This window comes from Panthera pardus, unplaced genomic scaffold (genome assembly GCF_024362965.1).
Source record: "Panthera pardus isolate Hobbes unplaced genomic scaffold, ASM2436296v1 HiC_scaffold_24, whole genome shotgun sequence".
Classification (NCBI taxonomy): domain Eukaryota; kingdom Metazoa; phylum Chordata; class Mammalia; order Carnivora; family Felidae; genus Panthera; species Panthera pardus.
In genome coordinates, this window is record NW_026526810.1 from 14,605,750 (window position 1) to 14,620,565 (window position 14,816).

At 42.8% G+C, this 14,816-nt stretch overlaps 1 protein-coding gene across 2 annotated transcripts in view; it reads right to left on the minus strand.

Annotated features, from left to right (window-relative positions):
- Nucleotides 1-14,816, minus strand: part of OTUD7A (OTU deubiquitinase 7A) — a 372,559-nt gene that overhangs the window by 147,894 nt on the left and 209,849 nt on the right. For both annotated transcript variants that reach the window (XM_019460021.2, XM_019460020.2), the window contains 2 exons: nt 6,964-7,057; nt 5,115-5,269 (listed from right to left, as the gene is read on the minus strand). In XM_019460021.2, coding sequence (XP_019315566.1) covers nt 5,115-5,265 — 151 coding nt within the window. In that variant the 5' untranslated portion in view covers nt 5,266-5,269; nt 6,964-7,057. The remainder of the gene's footprint in view (nt 1-5,114; nt 5,270-6,963; nt 7,058-14,816) is intronic.

Consider the following 14,816-nt stretch of genomic DNA (forward strand, 5'->3'; position numbering starts at 1 on the left):
AGATTGAGAAAGAAAGTGAATAGAACTGCAGTGAATTGAGAATGGTAGTAAATTCTAACACTCATATCAGCTGAGTCTCAGGAGAAGAGAAAAATGTGGATTAGAAAAATCTTTAAATAGGGGCACCTGGGTGGCTCAGTCGGTTGGGCATCTGACTTTGGCTCAGGTCATGATCTCACAGCTCCTGAGTTCGAGCCCCGCATCAGGCTCTGTGCTGACAGCTCAGAGCCTGGAGCCTGTTTCAGATTCTGTGTCTCCCTCTCTCTCTGACCCTCCCCCATTCATGCTCTGTCTCTCTTTGTCTCAAAAATAAAAATAAAACATTTAAAAATTTTTTAAAAAAGAAAAATCTTTAAATAATGGCTGACAGCCTGCTTTAGTATTAGAAGGCAATCAGTATAATCTATTTTATTAGCAGTTTAAAGAAGGAAAAAACACTGGATCATATCAATTGTGTAGAAAATGCATTTGAAAAAGTTAACATGTACTCACGATAAAACTCTCAGCAAACTATGAACAGAAAAGACTTTCCTCCACCTTATGAAGAACTATCTACAAGAACCTACAGCTATTTTACATAATGATGAAAGACTGATGGGGGACTGCTCCCCCCCCTAAGATCAAGAACAAGGCAAGGATGCTCTCTTTCACCATTACCATTCAACCTTTTCCTGGAAGTTCCAGCCAATGCAATAATACAAGAAAAATAAACAAAAGGCATACATATTTGAAAGGAATAAATAAAACTCCCCCTATTCAGAGATAACATGACTGCCTATGTAGAAAATCCAAAGGAATATACACATGCATGCACACACACACACACACACACACACACACACACACGCATGAGGGTGTACACATACACATATACCCTAGAACAAATAATTGAATTTATAAAGATTGTAGGATACAAGGGCAACACACAAAAATCGGTTATATTTTTCGATACTAGCAATGAACAATTAGAAACTGAAATTAAAAAAATACCATTTACAGTACCTCAAAAAAAGGCCTATATATAAATCTAACAAACACATATAGGATTTATAGGCTAAAAATTACAAAATGTGGATGAAAGAAAACAAAGAAGTCCTACATAAATGTAAAGTATCACTATGCTGACTTCATAGAGTGTAAGGCAAAACATAGGATTTACAGATTTAACATAATTCCAATCAAAATCCCAGCAGGAAATTTTATAAACAGACATAAGCTAATGCTCATATTTATATGGAAAGGCAAAGGTAATAGAATAGTTGAAATGCTTTTGAAAAAGAAAAATAAGGTTGGAAGAATCATGCTGATTTTAAGACTCACCACAAAGCTATATTAATCAAGATGGCAAAGTACGGGCAGAAGAATAGAAATGTTGATCAATGGAACACAATCAGCATCAAGAAATAGCTTCCCACAGATACATTTAGTTGGTTTTTGACAAATGCACCAAGGCAATTCAACAGAGGAGGAAGGATAAGCATTTCAACAAATGGTGTTGAAACAAATGGACTTCCATATGTATACAAATGAATTCTCGCCCAAATCTCACGTCATACAAAAATCCACTCAAAATGAGTTGGAGACCTAAAGTATAAAACTTTTATAATTTTTTAAAAATGTTTATTTGTTTTTAGAGAAAGAGAGAGGGAGAGAGACAGAGCACGAGCAGAGGAGGAGCAGAGAGAGAGGGAGACACAGAATGGGAAGCAGGCTCCAGGCTCTGAGCTGTCAGCACAGAGCCTGATGCGGGGCTTGAACCCATAGACTGAGAGATGATGACCTGAGCCAAAGTCGGATTCTTAACCGACTGAGCCACCCAGGTGCCCATAAAGTATAAAACTTTTAAGAAACTATCTAGGAGAGGGGCGCCTGGGTGGCTCAGTCGGTTAAGCGTCTGACTTCGGCTCAGGTCATGATCTCGCGGTCAGTGAGTTCAAGCCCCACATCGGGCTCTGTGCTGACAGCTCAGAGCCTGGAGCCTGTTTCAGATTCTGTGTCTCCCTCTCTCTCTGCCCCTCCCCCATTCATGCTCTGTCTCTCTCTGTCTCAAAAATAAATAAACGTTAAAAAAAAATTAAAAAAAAAAAAAAAAGAAACTATCTAGGAGAAAATCTTCATGACTGTCATGCAAAGGCTCTTAGACATGTCACCTGAAATGTCACCTATGCAAGAAAAAAATAAATTGGACTTCATCAAGATTAAAAACTTTTGCTCTGCAAAAGAAACTGGCAAGAGGATAAAAATTCAAGCACAGACTGGCGGAGAATATTTGCAAATCTCATCTCTGACAAAGGATGATATTCACGGAATATATACAGAACTCTCAAAATTCCACTGTAAGAAATCAAATAACTCCATTTAGAAATAGGCCAAACAACTGAATGAACACTTCAAAGAGAAGATACAGATAGAAAATAATAACAAAAAACTGAACATCATTGGTCAGTGGGGGAATGAAAACTAAAGTGATAGGGAAATATCCATACACACCCATGAAAATCATGAAAATAATGATAATGAAAAAAGAAATACCATTGCTGGTGGAAATGCAAAATGGTTCAGCACTCTGGAAAACAGCTCGGCAAGTTCTTTTAAATCTAAACATACAGTTACCATATGAACCAGCAAACCCCACTTCTCTGTGTTCACCCTGGAAAAATTTCAACTATGTTCACAAAAACCCCAGTTCTCAGATGTTTATAGCAGCTCTAGTCATAACTGCCCCAAATGGGAAGCAGCTGAAATGCCCTTGCACAGGTGACTGGAAAGCAAACTGTGGTTCATTTCTAGAATGGGTAGCACTTAGCAATAGAGAGGGACAAACTCCACACACAACTTGGATGAATCTCAAAATAATTATGCTGAGTGAACAGACCCAGTTTCAAAAGATTAGGTTTTATGTGACGCCATTTCTATGGCACTCTTAAAAGAGACAAAGCTAACATGACAGGAAACAGAGCAGTGGCTGCCAGTGGATAGGGAGGGAGAGGGCATGGCCGTCAAACAGAGCAGAAGGGTGGACTGGGGGTGGGGAATGAGGTGATTCTCTCATCTGAGAGTGGTAATAGTAACATAAATCTATGCATGTTGGGGCACTTGGGTGGCTCAGTTGGTTAAGTTTCTGACTCTTGATTTCAGCTCAAGTCATGATATTACATTTTGTGGGTTTGGGCCCCGCATTGTTCTCTGCACTGACAGTGCAGATCTTGCTTGGGGTTTCTCTTTCTCCCTCTCTCTCTGTCCCTCCCTCAGTCTGTTTCTGTCTCTCTCTCAAAGTAAATAAACTTAAAAAAATAAATCTATGCATGTGTTAAAATTCTTAGAATTGCACCCCAAAAGGTCAATTTTTCAAAATTGACCAAAAGGTCAATTTTATCTTTTAAATAAAATAAAGATAAAATTAAGGAAGAAAAAAGCTGACAATTCTCATTTTCTATTTAAGGCTGTCTAGATATTAAGCACAATGTCAGTCCCAGTTACCGAGGCTGCAATGTCAAAGGGGATCTTCTCCAACTGTTTTTGTTTGTTTGTTTTTTTGTTTTTTTCAACTGTTTTTTGAGCCTCTGCTACACACAGGTCACTCTACTAAGCATTTGACATCACAGCTTCTAATGCGTGTAATCACCCTGGAAGGTGGGTTAGTCTCAATATACAGAAAAAACTGAGGTTAAGGGAAGAAAATAATCTGCCCTATGTGTCACAGGCAGTAAGTGGCTGGATCTGGATTTGGCCCCAGCTCTCGCTGCCAACCTCATTCTGAACCTGCCTCTTTGCACTGCTGCTTACTTCAGAACAACGGAAATGCAGGGAGAGGATGTGACTACTGGGAGGTGAAAATCGCACTTTGATGTATGTATGTCATAAATGTTCAGTAAGCATATTTTATTCTGAACTCTGAGTTTGTCTGACATTCTGGGAGCTTCAGGGAAAGTTAAAAATTGCACTGTTGCTGCTTCCCTATTGCCATTTTCTCAGAACCCTTGAAGAGCTGGCTTTTAATTTTCACTAGGATTGAGTGGTAACCTCCACCATTCCCACAAATGTAGAGTAATCCACATCATTTCCTAAGTGAATTAAGGGATGACAGTGATTTATGATACTTAACCAAGTCTTAGATAATTCCATAAACAGTGGCTTATACATTTGAAGCCAAGGGTAATCATTTAAAAATTCTCTCACGCATTTGTTTGTTCTGAGGAATTATAACAGGCTCTTCCCACCTTTTACCCCGCCAAACACACACACACACACACACACACACACACACACACACACACCACAGAGATTTTCAAAATACACAAAGTAAATCCATTTTAGAGCTTGAGACAGAAATTGCACATTTTTCATGTAACAAATGATATCTACATGTACGGCTTGATGAATTCTGCCTTCTTGCGTATGAATTATTACCACCTATTTTACTGGCTGCTAGGTGGTTTTTATTCATCAAAAACTTTGGCCTAAAGTATTTTTGTCTCAGTGAAGATAGAGATGAGAAATGTTCAGGTCTTAGGGTGCCTGTGTGGCTCCGTTGGTTAGGCAACCAACTTCGGCTCAGGTCATGATCTCACAGTTTGTGAGTTTGAGCCCTGTGTTGGGCTCTGTGCTGACAGCTCAGAGCCTGGAGCCTACTTCAGATTCTGTGTCTTCCCCTCTCTCTCCCCTTCCCCTGCTCACGCTCTGTGTCTCTCTGTTTCTCAATAATAAATAAACGTCAAAAATTTTTTAAAAAAGAAATGCTCAGGCCTCCAATAAAATGTTTTCTTGAATGTTCTATTATTTCTGCTCTATGGAATATATTTCTGCTCTATTGAATATAGTTCCTTTAAAAAAAGTGATTTCTGATAAATTGATTCAATATCTTTAAGCTTTAATGCAAAGCAAAGCCGAACTAATAATGCCTTTTGCACTATTACTGTAGAATTGAGTAATCTATTCCATACTCAAAATAAAGCCAAGAATAACAAAAATAATTTCATCACCCCCCCCCCCACCTTTTTTTAAGAATCCAGGTACAACCATTGTCAGGCAACAAAAATCTTCTTATCTTTTGTCACCGGGTTGCAAGGTAGTTAGGGCCAAGAGAGTGGCGTGGGATGAGGAGGCCAGCTTACCTTCCAGCAGGTCTCTGGCCAGACCAGGTTCTGCCCCTGTGGACCGAACAAAGTCTGACAGGACTGCGTCCATATCAAGAGTCATAGGATCATGTAGAAGGGCTGCCCAACACTCAGCCGAGGTGGGGTTTGGAAGCAGGCTAGAAACCATCCATCTGCAAGAAAGAAGAGGGAAGTCACAGTGCTGTAAGTGGGGATGTAAGTGGCAAAAGTGCACGTGAGTGAGAACACACAGAGAATGGAGAGAAGCCATTTCTGCCTGTTTGGGATAACTGCTCCATTCTTTATGTAGGACACTGAATAAAACTCAAATCCAAGTTTCATCCCTCTGAGTGTGCCCTATGAGAGAAGGGGGGGCATTATGAACTAAAGTGTTTCTGACCTTATGTTCTGTTACCTCCAATGACAGCTGGTTGAAAAGAAGATAGAGTAGATTCTTTACAAAAAATCAAACACCTGGGGCTCCTGGGTGGCTCAGTTGGTTGAGCGTCCGACTCTTTGGCTCAGTTCATGATCTCATAGTCCTCACGCTGGGCTCTGCGGTAGCAGCGTGGAGCCTGCTAGGATTCTCTCTTCCTCTCCCTCTGCCCCTCCCCTACTTGTGCTGTCTGCATCTCTTTCAAAATAAATAAATAAGAACTTAAAAAAAATCAACCCCCTAAGTACACGTTGATTAATCTGGAGTTACTCTTGATTTCCAATCCTCTTCCAAGTTACTCAAACATGTAACACTTCCACAATGTAACTGTGTCACCCACCATATCCCAATTACAGGCTTTATCAGTGTGCCAACCCACCCCCTCAGCTCTCACCCCCCACTTGGCTCTTAGGAAGGAGTCCACACAATCCAGAGTTGACTGAAATACCAAACTTGCTGAGATGTCTGCTAAGCTATCTGTCATATCTCCAAGAACCATGACAGTCACAGTAACAGCCGAACAAAATTCATAAGGATGCTAGATTTCCCAGGTGGGATAATCCTGGTTAGAAAGGTACAACAGATATCCTGCAGCCTGACCACAAGAGGCACCAGCCAATTGCTGGAGGAAAGCAACCAGCACATGGCATGTGAGGCTCACACTGGTGAACCGGTGCTGGGACACTGGTGGATACCTGGTCATGGCTGATAAAATGGAAATGTATCCCTGTGTTTGCATACATAAGGGGTGGGCAAGTTATGGCCCATGGGCCACCTGTGACCCCCATCTGTTTTTGTAAATAAAATTATATTGGAACACAGTCACATCCATTCATTTACATGTTGTCTCTGGTTGCTTTTGCACATGGCTGAGTTGAGCAGTTAACACAGAGACCACAAGGCCCACAAAACTAAAAACATTTACTATCTGGACTATTACAGAAAGTTTGCTGAGACCGCTGTAGATGTTATACTGATATAAAAGGCTATGGAAAATTTTACACTGGCATAAAGTAAGCATATAATTAAGTATGCTATTAATTTTACCCATTGTGGGGTGAGTTCAAATCCCATACTATTGCTGAGTGTCCTTTTCCTTCTTTCCAGATAACCACCACTTGGACGCTCTGCTCTGTAGGCCAGGTTCTCTGACAACTGCTGCTGCTTTGGAGCCAGGCACGCTGGCCTAACCTGAGCCCCAGACCTGCCACTATGGGGAGATGTGACATGCTGTCTAACCTCTTTGATCCTCTTTGCGTATTTGTAAGGGGGAGTAAGCTCATCTAAGGTTCAAGACTATTAGGATGGGGGATCAGGCAGGGAGATGTGTGACCTCAGAGATGTTCACTGTTTTTACACTATCTTGCACATGGCTCTTAGTTGGGTGGAACTTTTGGTTGGTGTTGCTGGAAAGAAAGAAAACTATTTGACCTGATGTATATGGTACCAATTAGGAGATTGCCTTCTTCCTTCTCTCCACGTACTGGAGCCTTGGCTGGTGGAGCTCCTCTTTTGTCACTTCCACCTGGGGGGCAAATCAGAGAATAAGAGTATGTTATTCTTCATTGCAGACAGAGCTGAAGGCTTTGCTTCTTGTCACATGAGGCTGCATCTGAGACATGGTCAACAGTCTGTAGCCCACTGCTCCCCGACTGGGCCCCACAAGCACCTGCCTACTAGCAACTATCAGCCCCTGCATCCAGGTGGCTTCTGCAAGGGAAGGGGTACCTCAACTTACTTCATTTTAGTAGGTATCCATATTTCAATGAGTATCCCTTTCACAGTACAGAGCTGTTTTAAATCCTGCTACCAACACCCAGTTAATACATTTAACCTTAGCTGGTTTTTTATTGTGAAAACATATGTAACATGAAATTTACCATTTTAACCTTTTTGAAGTGAACAGTTCAGTGCCATTACCATTCACACTGATGTGCAAATATCACCACCATTATCTCTAGAACATTTTCATCTTCCCCTGTACCCATTAAACATGAACTCCCCATTTCTCCCCCATCCCCAGCTTCTGGCAACCACTGTACTACTTCTGTTTCTGAATCTTACAACTCTAGGTATATCATACAAGTGGATCCTATAATACTTGTCCTTTTGTGACTGGTTTAGTTTGCTTAAGGGTAATGGCTTCAAGGTTCTTCTGTGTTGTAGCAGGTCAGAATTTCTTTCCTTTTTAAGGCTTGTCTTGGTCTCTTTGGGCTGCTGAAACAAAATACCACAGACTGGATGATGTAAACTAGAGACATTTATTTATCACTGTTCTGGAGGCTGGGAAGTCCAAGATCAAGGTGTCGGCAGAGCCAGTGCCTGGTGAAGGCCCACTTCCTGGCTTGCAGACTGCCTACTTCTTGCCTTCTTGCTGTGTTCTCACAGCAGAACTCACTAGAGAAAATGAACTCTAGTCTCTCTTTCTCACAAGGACACTAATACCATCATGGGGCTCCATCCTCATGACTTCATCTAGACCTCATTACCTCCTGAAGGCCCTGCCTGCTAATATACCACATTGGGGGTTAGGGCTTCAACATATATGAATTTTGAGGGGACACGCAGATGCAGTTCACAACAAGGCTGAATAATATTCCATTGTATGGATATGCCACCTTTTGTGTATCTGTTCATCTGTAGCTGGATGCCTGTGTTGTTTCCACCTTTTGGTCATTGGGAGTAATTCTGTCAAAATATTTTTACACTCATATAGGCCACCGTGCTGTGACCATGACAAGCTTTCGTTAGTGTTAGAGTGCAGATTTATGCCTACTACCTCCTTCTTTGTACCTTGTCCTCCATGCAGAGATTAAAGAGTGGGTTTAAAATACACTTTTTTTAAAACCACATTCAAATATAACCATTTGCATGAAAAGAAGTTACTCTGCCTATCCCCTGAAGACTTATTTTTTAAACCTCATACCCCCACCCCACCCCACCCCACCCACTGCCACCAAAGCCTCATATTCAGGCACTGTGATGACAGGGGCAGATGGGCCATGGGGATATAGGCTTCTGGCCACCTTGGCCACCCTCACCCTGTTGCCCCATGCCATCTCTTCAAGTGCACTGCTGAGTCCCTCAACCTACATTTCATGGGCCCATGTACCCATACTGCCTTCTACTATTGGTGTGAAGTTCAGGGGGATCATGCCCTGGCTCTGCAATCCTTCTCATTCCTGTGCATCTTGGCCGTGGGACAGAACTCCTCTGAGGGTCTCACCCTGGGAACAGTGGTGTGCCAAGCTGTTCTCACTCTGACTTCGTCTTAGGAGAGGCGGTGCAGCATGGGAATAGAAGGTTGGCCCAGGATTCAGTCTCTTGGTGCCACAGTTGTCCCATCACTACTGCCTGTATGGCCCCAGGTCTTTGACCCCATGAATAAGGACCCTGTCTGTTGTAATATCCCAGGGTTGGACTGTCTCAGAAAAGAGAGAAGAGCAGTTTTCCAACTGCTATGTGAAAACTGATAAGAAATGAAACTCAGGTTCCTTCTGCCGTCTTAACATGTGTATGCATCTACCACTCTTTGGCTTCTGAGCAGCCCCATGAGACAGACCACGGTGGGTGAAGTGCACAGCTGAGGGGCAGCACTGTCTCCCTGAGGGCTTCAGAGACCAGTCTTTTTTTTTTTTAAGTATTATTTTTATTTATTTTTGAGAGAGAGATAGTGAGCAAGGGAGGGGCAGAGAGAGGAGTGGACAGAATCCCAAGCAAGCTCTGTGCTGTCAGCGCAGAGCCCGATGCAGGGCTCAAACTCACGAAGTATGAGATCATCACCTAAGCAGAAATTAAGAGTTGGATGCTTAACCAACTGAGTCACCCAGGTGGCCCCAGAGATGGGTCTTAACAGGCCCTGTGGGGGATGGCCCATTGCCAGCTGGTCACAGACCAGCAGGACAGTGGCAACTGTCTGAACACCAGATTCCTGCCTAGGCATTTTTCTAAAAACCACTTGGTTGAACATCCTCTGCATTGAATAGGTATTTTTATTACTCCTCTTTATGAGTGAGGTGATGGAGGTTTGGAGAAGGGAAGAGCTGGGGCGGGGGGGAAACACTGCAGAGATGTGCCTGGTTTCCACATGCAGTCCTCTTCCTCTTGCTCCCAGAGTGGTCGGTGGCCATTCACCTTCCTCCCTTCAGGCAGCAAGGCTGGGCTGACCATGGGGTCCAGAGGCCCTTCCCATGCTGATCTCTCTCTCCTACAGCAGCCTGGCCCTGCCTGCCCCTCTTCCAGACCCTGGCCCTCTGCCTCCCAGGCAGGATTCCTTTCCCTTGATTCCCTGAGGTCATACTCCTGGGAGAGCTTCCTGCACACTCACAAGTATGCTCTCTTGCCTGGTTCTTACTGAAAATGTTCCTCACGTGGCTCCCTTCAGAGTCCAGCTTTGCTGTGACAAGGCTGTGTGCCTGACCCCTGTCCAACCTCCCAGCTGTGCTCTGTCCCAGCGGTGTCCCCTTAATTCCTGTGACAGTGTAAATAAACTATCATGCCACTCCCCCCCCCCAACATACTAGAGGGGACAAAAGCAACTGCCATAGGTCTTTTTAATATCTGCATACTAAATGTGGCTCTCTGCCTCTGTGTCTCTTTGTTTCTGACGTGGGTGCATGCGTGTGTATGCATGCGTGTGTACACACATGTGTGTATACACACACACAGGAACACATGTCAGATGTGGAGGGCTGGGGGAGGAGCTCATCCACTGGTGGAATCACAGGGGCTGATTCTGACGTGGACGGGGTGGTCCTATTCCATACTTTGGGAAATACTGCCAAAACTGGAATATTGATAAAATGCACTATCTGCATATTTCATTACACATTAGGCTTGTGTTCGTTATTAAATAGGAAGGTTAATGTGAAGTTTAAATTATAAGCTCCTACTAGCCAAATGAAGCAAAAACCATCCAACTTCCTAGAAAGCACTCCATACATTTATTTAAAAGAACTTTGTTTTGGGGCACCTGGGTGCTCAGTGGTTTAAGCAACTGACTTTGGCTGAGGTCATGATCTCTTGGGTCATGAGTTCAAGCCCTGTTCAGGCTCTGTGCTGACAGCTTAGAGCCTGGAGCCTGCTTAGGATTGGATTCCGTGTTTCCTCTCTCTCTGCCCCTCTCCTGCTTGGCTCTGTCTCCTTCTCTCTCAAAAATAAATAAACATTAAAAAAAATAAAAACACTTTGTTTTGGTTTAGTTAATTAAATATGGGCATGAGTTTGCGACTTTGTTCCCTCCCCCTCAAGGGGCTGAGTGGGGAAGAACCCTCCTCCTTAGCTCTGCCCCATCCTAAGTGCCCTCCCTGAGGAGGCTGATGGCTGATGGCGGATGCATAACAAACAATGGGGAATGGCTGCTCTATCAGGCATGGCAGGGTTTGGTGGGGTTTACAGGAGATTAAGTGAATCACAGTGTCCATGAAAGAGCTCTGTAAACAATTAGGAGCTGTACAGATATTTAAGATCATCCTCTTGTTACTGGGGGTCAGAGCCAGGCCCTCTGGAACAGTGATTCTCAAACAGTGATTCCTCAGAAGGGCAGCAACAGGTTCCCCCTGGGAGCTTGCTACAAATGCCTGTTCTCAGGCCCCACCCCAGGCCTGCTGAATCAGAATCTCTGGGGGTGGGCCCTGACAATTGGTTTGACATGTCCTTAGGGGATTCCATCCTGTGCTGAAGTCCCAGAACCACTGCTCTCAGAGATGTGAATTTAGCTTGCTAATGAGCATTTCTAAAAGAGGCAAAAATAATGATACAGCATTAGAACCAACATGGTGACATTTTTCCCCTTTATAATTGTCTTTTATTTTGTTGATTTCTGCCTTTCCATTTCCCTAACCAAATTTTATTCCCTTCCTTCTTCAGCTGAAATACAGAATTGGTCAGATTTTCAAAACACACACCTCTGATCAATGAACTTCCTGTTCTGCCCACTGGCTCCTGAGACCTCCATCCAGGGCAGCCCCTGATGAGGCTCCCCCTCCTTCCCAGTTGTGCTCACTGTCCTTATTCATCACTTGGAGATGTCCTCTCTGGCCATACTAACCCTGCTGCACAGGCTCACACAGAGCTCCCCTCTCCCTGCACAGCCCAGGCGTGCCTCCAGTACTCTGTTTTGGAATCAGTGTTCATGCTGCATGGGTGTTCCTGACTTCAATACCACATTCTGTCCAGTAATCAAGATGCCTGAATTCATTTATTATTCGAGCAATGAGCATTTATTAAGTTGCTATTACCTTTAGTTACTATTCTAGTGAGTGCCTGAGGCTCAAACACTAGGAACTGTGAGCCCTTTGGGCTCCCCCAGGAGCTTCCCAACAAGCAGAGAGATGCACAAACAGGTGCGGGCCGTAGAGACTGCTGGATTTTGGCCATTGTGCAGTGCAGGGATTGGTCTAACTAGAGAGAGGAAGATTTCAGGAAAAAGATGTAGCCAGGATAAAGAGTAAAATTGCATCAGGATCTATTTTTCATTAATTTCATTTCAGTGGAGCCTAAGTAAAGCACGTCTCAATTGGATTTGTCAGCAGATGTTATAACCAGAGACTGGAAGGCAGCAAGATAGGATAGAGACCCAGACTCAGAGATGGAGGTGGAGGCTGGCAGTCTGACCACTGGAGACAGACAGAGGAAGACCTTGGGGAGAATGAGTGCCTGAGTGTTATTCTCCACCCCAGAACAGCAAACAAGCTAGTCAATGCCTTGCATGTAATTGTCTGTAATGTCCGTTTATTCCAACAGAGGGCCTGCTGTTTGCCCGAATCCAACTTCTTTCTCCTTTAGCCTCTCCAGGCTTCTCAGTGCCTGGCACCCAGCAGGGCCAGGACTAGGGCGAGGAAGGTGAGACACTTGCCACAAAACTTAAGGCGCTGCAAAGATCTTGGAAGTCAAGTGCTACATCAAAAAAATCAAACTTGGGGCTCCTGGATGGCTCAGTTGGTTAAGTATCCAACTTCAGCTCATGTCATAATCTCACGGTTCATGGATTCAAGCCCTGCGTTGTGTTCTGTGCTGACAGCTCAGAGCCCGGAACCTGTTTCCAATTCTGTGTCTCCATCTCTCTCTGCCCCTCCTCCACTCACTTTCTGTGTGTTTCTCTCTCTCAACAACAAACATTAAAAAAAAATCAGGGGCACCTGGGTGGCTCAGTTGGTTAAGCGTCTGACTTCGGGTCAGGTTATGATCTCCTGGTTTGTGGGTTGGAGCCTGGTGTCCAGCTCTGTGCTGACAGCTCAGAGCCTGGAACCTGCTTCGGATTCTGTGTCTCCTTCTCTCTCTGACCCTTCCCTGCTTGCACTCTGTCTCTCTCTCTCAAAAATAAATAATAAACATTAAAAAAATTAAAAAAATCAAACTTAGTGAAAGAATATTCTTGATGAACACATTTTTTTCTTTTTTTTAAATGTTTATTTATTGTTGAGAGAGAGAGAGAGAGAGAAAGAATGTAAGTGGGGGAGGGGCAGAAAGAGAGAGGGAGACACAGAATCAGAAGCAGCCTTCAGGCTGAGCTGTCAGCACAGAGCCCAACATGGGGCTTGAACTTATAAACTGCTAGATCATGGCCTGAGCCAAAATTGGAGGCTTAATTCACTAAGCCACCCAGGCACCCCATTGAGCAAAATTTTAAATGAAGGCAGGATCATTATGGCTAACTCTTCCTTTGCCTCAGGCACTGATTTTCAGTTTGTTTGAACCAGGATTCAAATAAGGCCCATGGATTGTTAACTGGTTGATAGGTTTTTTTTTTTTTTTTTTAATTTATAGGTTTTGCCTCCATCTTCTTTTTTCTTCAGTTTGTTGACAAAGTTTGATCAAATCTATTAAAAATAGTTTATATATAGTTTTCTATCTTTTCCTTAATGCTTTGGGATTTTGAGTCTTAATTTAAATTTTTTTTCGTTGCCAGATTATAGAGAAATTCACCCATGTTTTCTTCTACTAATTGAAAGGTTTTATTTTTTATATTTAAAATTCTTTTTTTTTAATTAAAAATTTTTTTTGTAAACATTTATTTATTTTTGAGAGAGAGAGATAGAGCACAAGCAGGGGAGCAGAGAGAGCAGGAGACACAGAATCCAAAGCAGAGTCCAAGCTCCAAGCTGCGAGAGCCAGATGCAGGGCTCAAACTCACAGACCGCAAGATCATGACCTGAGCCGAAGTTGGCCACTCAACCAACTGAGCCACCCAGGCACCCCTATATTTAAAATTCTGATGCAGTTGGAATTGATCCTGGTGTATCAAGTGAGGAATGGATCCAATTTTATCACTTTCCCTATGTCTGTCTAGCTATTCCAACACTGCTTACAGAAAAACCCATCGGTGAGTAAGCACCACTAATTTCAGATGCCTCCCTTATTGTATGTTAAATTTGCATATGCAGTTGGGTCTATTTCTGTATTTTTTGTTAGATATATGCCTAGGTATTCATAAAAGGTATCTTTTTTCCCATTATGTGTGTTAACTGGTTATCATATTAATAAACAAAGCTATTGATTTATGGGTGTTAAAATTTTTAAGTTATTTTCTGTATATATATACATATATATATGTATATTTTGCTTTTATTTTATTTTATTTTTTTTAATTTACATCCAAATTAGTTAGCATATAGTGCAACAATGATTTCAGGAGTAGATTCCTTAGTGCCCCTTACCCATTTAGCCCATCCCCCCTCCCACAACCCCTCCAGTAACCATCAGTTTGTTCTCCATATTTATGAATCTCTTCTGTTTTGTCCCCCTCCCTGTTTTTATATTATTTTTGTTTCCCTTCCCTTATGTTCATCCGTTTTGTCTCTTAAAGTCCTCATATGAGTGAAGTCATATGATTTTTGTCTTTCTCTGACTAATTTCACTTAGCATAATACTCTCCAGTTCCATCCATGTAGTTGCAAATGGCAAGATTTCATTCTTTTTGATTGCCGAGTAATACTCCGTTGTATATATATACCACACCTTCTTTATCCATTCATCCATCGATGGACATTGGGCTCTTTCCATACTTTGGCTATTGTTGATAGTGCTGCTATAATTATACATTGGGGTGCATGTGTCCCTTCGAAACAGCACACCTGTATCCCTTGGATAAATACCTAGTAGTGCAATTGCTGGGTCGTAGGGTAGTTCTATTTTTAGTTTTTTGAGGAACCTCCATACTGTTTTCCAGAGTGGCTGCACCAGCTTGCATTCCCACCAACAATACAAAAGAGATCTTCTTTCTCCGCATCCTCGCCAACATCTATTGTTGCCTGAGTTGTTAATGTTAGCCATTCTGACAGGTA